Genomic DNA, 8,361 nt, shown 5'->3' on the forward strand with positions numbered 1-8,361 from the left:
ATGTGTGTGTGTGTGTGTGTGTGTGTCTGTGTCTGTGTGTGTCTGTGTCTGTGTATGTGTATGTGTGTTTGCGTGTAAATCCATGTGTGCGTAATTGTGCACAAATGAGTGAATCACTGAGATTCATAGCAAATACAAACACACACAAAGGACATGTTACATTGTATACCTTTCATTGGGAGTACATGCTCATATGCAGGAACATGCACACACATAATTCACACATGCACACACACCAACACATGGACATGGACTAAGCATTCATGCACAAAAATCAAAACACCAGGCAGAATAATAAACACAGCCACACAGCGTACCTCCTCCCAGCAGCAGTGTAGGTAGCTGCCACTCCAAGACATGCTGCAGACACTTGCCCACCCCCACTGGGGTCATATTAAAGGAACACATGGGGTCGCCTGCCATGGTGTCAGCACCAAGCTGCATAACCAACGCCTCGGGGTTGAACGTTGCCCGCACTTCCTGCATTACGCTGCGAAGTAAAGACAGCAGTAACCATGTTGTTTTTATCATCCGGATATGTAGGCTAGGCCAATCAGGAGTCAGTATGTGTTTTTTTCCCCAAAATAATAGTGTGTGTAGTAATGTAGTAAAAGTCCCAAAATGATCAAATACAGGATCATGCTAGTAAGTTTTATCATCATCAGAGCACATATGGCCTCTCTGTTTCACAGCATTCTACTGTGGACCGTCCAAAGTGACGGGACACTCTTCTGAATTATGTTTTGTAAATCAAAAATGACTTAAAAATCATCTATAGATTAGAAGTTCCCTCTCTTCAATTAGAAGAGATGTAACACTTGTCTAGAGTCAGCTCCACTGATCAGAAGTGATGAAAAATTAGCCTATAGTCGGTTCCATCGATCAGAAGTGTTGGAAAACTAGTCTGTAGATGTGTCTCAACCAGTAAGAAGACACAACCATTATTCACAGGCTTTGAGTCATTCTCATCTCAGCTAGCAGTAAATTATAGGATGATGTTTCAGTTTTACGAATTACATTCTGAAAGTGCAGTAACGAAAAATAAAATCTGAAATAGGATCAAATCCATGGTATATGTTACAAGCAGTATCCACAGTGACCGAAATTTCGAAGCAATTTGTGAATAATGTCATAAACTGCACTTCCAGTAATAACCACTAGGTGGTAGCCCAGGAAATCCAAAGGGTCTGGCAAAACCTATTGCTTTCCTCTAAAACTGCATTTCTAATTATTAGAGGACAGCAGAAAACGGATTGTGTCAAAACATCCCTTCCAAAATCCGATGATGTCACAGATTATATTAAGTCTCATGGATAACAATTCAACTTTGGAGAATCCAGTGAAACTACAGTGTATATTTTGGAGGTTCCTCAATAGCACAATGCAGTCACTGGTGCTTCTACCTAAAGCATCCTAACTTTGAACAAAAGTCTTAACACTGTGATTTTCACATATGATTTTTTTTTTTTTTTACTGTTAAATCCCTTGATTGGAAAATCCAAAGTAAACGCCCTCATGTTGGAAGGAATCCCCCACTGAAATGTCCTTGATAAATTGCTGAAACTACATTTGCTCTGAGGCACTATTCCGTATATGACCCTGACATTTGATGTCTGGGTGGGATGCGGTCAAGAGAGGGAAAGGAAAACAGAATTTCTCCTTGGGGATCCTTGGGAAAAACATGCCTTAAAAGTTGTCTCTTAGCTTCTCAGGAAATTCCTTATGTATATATATATATATATATATGTGTGTGTGTGTGTGTGTGTGTGTGTGTGTGTGTGTGTACCTTGTAAAAATCTGGTAGTATCTGTCATCCTTGATGCCGTCCTCCAGCGGGACATTTACAGCATACCAACGACCTTTACCCAGCCCCGTGTCACACAGGTCCCCCGTACCTAAATATATACATGCTTATCTTACACTTTCTCATAATACAGCTGTCATATTAAATCATATTATTAATATCTGAAAGGATCGACCTGGGAAGAATCCAGGGGAGAACTTGTGCAAAGAAACTGTCATGACTTTGGATGTGAAGCTAAAGGCATCTTCCACACCTGCAGTGAGAGGAGGAGACAGAAAATCATTAAAGAAAAATGTGTGATATCCTGGTGCTATAGGATGATATTTTTTTTGACTAAATAATGTGTTGGGATCTGCAGGGTTTTATGTTAACCTGGATTTCAGCCAGTTAAGTTAACAGACCAAACAAAAGAATTTTCATTTCCACTTATTGTTTATGTGTGCGTACCGTCTCCATGATGCAGGTCAACGTCCACATAGAGGACTCTCTCGTACTTCTCCCTCAGTTTGAGGATTCCCAACACAGCATCGTTCACATAACAAAAACCTGAAGCCTCATCCCTGGGAGACAGAAAGAAAAGGAAAATTTGTAAGTACGCCCCCATCAGGCCCGTTAGTGGAACTAATGAGGACGAGTGTGAATGTCTAAACTCAAATGAAGTTTGTGATACCATTAAAAAGAAATAAATGTTCAAGAAAATAAAAAAGTCTTCATACATTATGACAAAGTTTTACAGATTTACTTCAAATTACATTCCACTATTCTTTGTGATATTATTAAAGTATATAATCACATCATTATTACAGTACAATGTCAGTAATTCTTATATTTATGTAGTAACAGGGACAATATACTTTTTTCTGAACAGAATGACTTACTTCTTGGCATGGTGCCACCCTCCTGCCCAGTTGATGGCCACTTCACACTTCTGATCCAGCAAACACTGGGCTGCTGTCAGTGTAGCGCCTCCTACTGCTGCTGCGTAGTCATATATCCCCTCCACCACTGGGCAGTCATAGCCTGGAGGGAGAGAAAAACATGTTGGAGAGAATGTTTTTTTTAATGAAATGTCAAAAACAATGACTAAAGCCCATTTTATGACTAACAGATCCCATAATGTAATTTATAATGATACAGTAATGTACTGCTGAGTGTCTCCTAAAAAACTGCACTTCAGCATAGGAGATAAATATACAGGTATGTAAATGTTTGACCAAGACGGCGCCACCAGTACTAGTTGAAAATGTATTTATTCCAGCTCTTTTTTTCTGTGAAACATTTTTGGGTTGAAACTTCTTTCTGCACAGGCAGCACTCCTCATGGCAAATACATGCCCTCATAATAGAGGATAAGAAAAGTGATGGGCTGTAAAAAAAAAAAGAAAAATCTGTAAGGAAAGGGTAAAAAAAAAAGAGGAATGAAAAAGAAACGTAAATGTAAGAAAAAGAGAAGGCAGCAAGAGAAATGAGGCCGATGAGTGGACGGGATTGATGTAAAACAATAAATTGTGAGGGAAAGTAAATCAAAGACATGACAAACAGAGAAATCTCTCAATCCAGGAAAAGGTGGAGCAATTTGCTTTTGTAACAAGTCGGGAAGATGAACCCGAGGGAGGTGTGCAGAACACAAAAGGAGGAAGTAACAGGGATGACTCGAGGACACGAAGAAGCACGATGATGGATGAGGGTGAATGGAAGAAGGGAGGGAGACAGATGAGTCAAGGAAATCAAAACAAGGAGAGTGAAGTCAAGGATTGGTCTAAAGTTAGAAATGTAAACCTCAGCAGCGGATGGACTCATCCAAGAACAACAAACCACAGTGGGATCTTTTCAACAGCATCCCACCCGGTTGAGGTTCAGTTGAAATGAGGCTGAGTTTGTGTATTTCTACCTCAACCAAAGAATAAAAAACATCAAGAAAAGTACAGTTGAGTTGTTACACAAATAATAACTATTTAAATATTTAACTCAGATCATTAAGAAAGAAAACTACCCCATTTAAAACAAACAGAAATATATTTAAGCAGAATCACCTTAATGGTGTTCTCTGGGAGACCTAAGGTTTTTTTAGATGCCTTTTAATGCCCTCTGCTGCTGACAAACAAGCACTGCATGTAAACGTATATATGTAGTCTTTGTTTCCACATAAATCTATTTTCCAAATTACAATGTAATGAAAACTGGCAAGAGAAAAATGGCGGTAAAATCCGTCTTTAGTTGATAAGACAGATAACGCCTATTTTACGATAAATGTCACTGTCCTCTTGTAACCTGAATTCTGCTTTAAAAAAATATAACATTTGTCCTATATATGGTATAAGATATAAATAGCCACACACAGGAAGGTAGGTTATTCACTGATACTCCACTGGATATTACGTGGGGCAGCAAATTTACACATTAAAGTAACAAAGCTGAATATATTATTTTGACGGTAATATTTTTTTCTTGGTTCTTCTTACCAAGGCCGTAGTCGACTGACTGAGGGTCATCGTTGTCTCCATCCTGGCTGATCTTGTGAAGATGCTCCAGATAAGAGTCTGTGTGGAATTTGGCCATGTCTTCAATGGTGGCCACTTGAGGTTTAACGGTGCTGCAGAAAAGGGATAAAAACAATATAAATCAAACACGCGGCTTGCACAATAACTTGTTGTATATGCAGTGTCAGAGCAACTCATGCTGCCGTCAAATAAAATACTGTGTGTAAATAAAATCACAGTAATCTGCAGACACTTGCAGATAGTTTATGGGACACTAAGACCTGGCGAAACAAAATTGAGTCCCTTTCAAATCAGAAACGATAAAATGTGCAGCCTACAGTTGCAGAAAATATTGGCACCACATGGCCAACAGTAAAACAAAATGCCAACTGCACAAAAAATGCTGAATCAACAGAATAGATACTGCACTGAAATACTGAGAGTGAAAATTGAGAAGATTGAGATATCCATATATTAGAAGAAAAGCAGTACAAGCTGTCAGCTGAGAGTCTATTCGCCAATGTGAAAGGCAAAATTTTTATGTGATAATCTCATCAAATGAATTAAAACGTGATACTATACAAGGGGCGAGAAGCATAATAATTTAAATCAACTGAAAAAAATAATTGTCTTTGAATGGCAATTAATAATCTGCATTGTAGGAACATATACAATAAAATGTGCACAGCATGGTTCTACAATGCATAACACTAGGCCTAACACATACTGTAAAATAGCCTCTACGAAACTCTATACAACTGTGGAAAACACAGATATCAGAGTACAGGGTTCTCCAAAAAAACATGCAACACATTTAAGAATTTAAGTATAAAGCCTATTTCTCTCTAAATAATAATAATAATGATTTGTATATCATAGTGTAACATGATACATATTGTGCAAGCTGGGAGACTTAGAAATTAATAATATCAATAGGGATTCAGCAAATATGTTCTTGTAGACCAGCAGACTCATGCAGTAATCATACTGTGTGTATTACCAATGGATGGCTGTTGCCTGAGTATGTCGTTGTATGGGATGTGGTAAGGGCAGTGTGAAGGTTGTCTCAGTGAGTGAGTCTGGGGATCAATAATAGCTTTACAAAAAATATGACCAGACTCAAAATAGCCAGTTGATAACATTGAGTTTGAGGATGAAACTCCTCCAGGTTGACAGAAACCTGTGTGTCTTTCAGAGGAGATATAGTAAAATTACTCTAAACTAGAGGTGGATGATTACTGGGGTCTATACTTGGCATTTTGCCTATTATCTGTATCCATATTTTATTTTAGTGATCGTCGATAAAATTAATTAATTAAAAAGTGCAAAGAAAGTGTCAGAATAGGAAGGACTTTTATTTTGTGTAACCTCTGGGAGCTTTTAGAATTTCTTTTTCATTTTCTCATGTAAATTTTCACTTGACTTCATAAAAAAAGTTGCTGGGAACTTTCTGTATATGATGTTTCAGTTTTCATTAAACATTTGCTAAAGACATTAAACAAAGTTTTGTGTTGGAGTTTGTTATATTCCAAATGTTGAATATTGACAGAAAGATTTTCATTTTTATTTTAAATGCATATCGCTGTCAAATATTGGTTATCGGTCGACCCCTACTCTACATTACTTTAATGACAGTAATTTAGCGGCATCCACTCCAGGCAGCAGCTAGCTTAACAGCGAACAGTTATCTGAAACTATTATCCAACAAAAAGTTTGTTATTGTCTCTGTTTAGGTTAGAAAACTGACATTAGCTGCCACTTACTTCATGTGTTTGAGGAGTCCATAGGCTTCTATCAGTGAGTGGACCATACTCGCCTGAAAGTGAACACAAATTAAAAAACAAAGTCTCAACAGTGACAACAACGACGCAGAGCTAATGTTTAAAAAGCCGCTTGTTAATTAGCCTTTAACGGTCATTCAATCCAACTCACTCGGTTTGGCACTTTGGATAAACTGTCGCAAGTCTCGATGTACTCCGGGCTGTAAACATACGCGACCCGTCGTTTACCGCACTTCTCATCATCACTGTCTCCTTTTCGACTCATTTACGGTCGATAAAATAGAAATAATTAGACGGAAAATGAGGCTAAAACAAATTCACAGAGAAGAGATGCGAGATCGTCTTTTTCTGAAGTGTGGTTACACCGTCAACATTCCCCCCGGGAAAATAGGTTGGCCGCTGGTCTTCACCATTTGGTTAAGCGAAAGACGAAGGTAATAAAACGTAAAATAAATATATAAAAAATACAAGTATCTTATCTCGTCTGTTAGTAGGGCATTTTGACGGTTTGGGCGACGAATAAGACCGTTACAAACATTGAATCCAACGTTCCGCGCGCGGACGTTTTATAAAGTGAACGTACGCGTAGAGAGAAGCATTCTGGGATTTCTTGTAGTCTTTTCGCTGTTTTTTAAAGTAACTACTGTTTCTTAACAGTTTTCTGTAATGTTTTAGATTAAGTAAGACACGACTTTCAAAACGAATACATTTGAAGTCGATAAAAATTATAATAATGTCTAAATATACTGTAGCAGTGGCGGTCCTTCAAAACAATTTCCTCTGAATACACATAATAAAGAATAAATAACACTAAGAAATTCAATTAAAAGGAAGAACAGAAGAAAAATGTGTGGGCTGAAGTTTAAGCTTATTTATAATAATAATATAAGAAAACATTTAATCAGATTTTGGTCGATAGAATTTTATTAAAACCATAATATATATTTATAAAATATTATGATAATAATATATGTATTATAATATGTATTATATTAATAATATATGTATGGGGATAATAATATATAACATGTACTTTTGATAAATTAAATAATTAGACATATACATACATACATACATACATTCATACGTTAAATACAATAAAATAAAGTAAAATATAATTTAAATTATGTGCACAGGTAATGGGACCCTTGAGGGAAAAACATGTTTTTCGCTAGAGGGCACCAAAAACAGCTAATTTGTACCAACCACATTTCATTCACTGAGATTCAAAAATAAAAATAAAAATGTACTATTTAAAAAATCCCTGACCACATTTAATGATAAACCTTGCCACATGATAATGCATTGTTAAAACGTATTAATGCTTCATGTATTGGTGCACCGGCGTTTTCTACTGTTTTTAACCTATTTTGCTTCCTGGTTGAATATGATAGCATCTGCCTATCTGCCTCAGAGGCAGAAGTATTTCTACAAAGCATGCAAAGCAATTTTAATGCACATTTTTAAGCCTATCTTTTTTTTTTAAAAAAAAAAAAACTAAATATTTGTTAAAAATGTATTATAAAAGTTAACCACTTTCCCTGCCTTAATGTTTGCAAACTCCATACATATACACTACAGTCAAGTCACTTACAAGAAAAAACACAATTTCCGGTCAGAAAATAAAAAATAAAATATTTATTAACAGTTAACCACTGATGCTGGATGTTACAGTAAACGCACAGTAAGAAAATAATTTATCCATTTCTGGCAATGACCATGCAGCAAAAGCATTATTCTTGATATTTGCAGTCCTGTTGCTGTCAGTTAAAACTCCCAGAAAATAAATCCCAGTCATATAGCTGTATATTACTTTATTAATTCTATTCTATTAATCTGGCTATTTTCTCTGTTATATTATTGTAGTCATGTTCCATTATATTATTTTAATATTTCTTAAAAGATACATGATTTTATTTTATTGAATTTGTTATTATGAAATGTGTTCAACTAAAAGTAGTTAGACTGAAAAAATAATTTGGAGAAGCAAGGGTGCCATTATATCTAATTGTGTGTGATAATACATCACTTATGATGCGCTCTTTCACACCATGACCATGTACCAAAATGAAAACTTGATATAATGTTGCATTGGCTTATAAATTGTCAAAATTTAGGGCATTGTGTTTGAAAAAAATAATCGCATCAAATCCACCTTTTATGGTCCCACGTACTTTCTTTTATAATTTTAAACTGCACTTAAAGTCTCCACATTCCCTTAAAAATAGCAAGGGAGTTTTGGAGAGTTGAGCTCTTTTCTAACACGCCTTTATTTTGAAGACAACATATTCTAACTT

The 8,361-nt window shown here is 36.2% G+C and overlaps 1 protein-coding gene across 1 annotated transcript in view; it reads right to left on the minus strand.

The window, feature by feature from the left end:
- The window catches only part of hdac8 (histone deacetylase 8), a 29,757-nt gene extending 23,171 nt beyond the window's left edge, over positions 1 to 6,586 (minus strand). Inside the window, exons 1-8 of the mRNA XM_042512464.2 lie at positions 6,216 to 6,586; positions 6,047 to 6,099; positions 4,266 to 4,396; positions 2,683 to 2,824; positions 2,252 to 2,364; positions 1,980 to 2,057; positions 1,787 to 1,895; positions 318 to 490 (exon numbers count right to left, since the gene is read on the minus strand). Coding sequence (XP_042368398.1) covers positions 318 to 490; positions 1,787 to 1,895; positions 1,980 to 2,057; positions 2,252 to 2,364; positions 2,683 to 2,824; positions 4,266 to 4,396; positions 6,047 to 6,099; positions 6,216 to 6,329 — 913 coding nt within the window. The 5' untranslated portion in view covers positions 6,330 to 6,586. The remainder of the gene's footprint in view (positions 1 to 317; positions 491 to 1,786; positions 1,896 to 1,979; positions 2,058 to 2,251; positions 2,365 to 2,682; positions 2,825 to 4,265; positions 4,397 to 6,046; positions 6,100 to 6,215) is intronic.
- Between the last annotated feature and the right edge of the window lie 1,775 nt (positions 6,587 to 8,361).

The sequence above is a fragment of the Plectropomus leopardus genome, chromosome 23, assembly GCF_026936395.1.
Source record: "Plectropomus leopardus strain MGB_pleo_1.0 chromosome 23, ASM2693639v1, whole genome shotgun sequence".
Lineage (NCBI taxonomy): Eukaryota > Metazoa > Chordata > Actinopteri > Perciformes > Serranidae > Plectropomus > Plectropomus leopardus.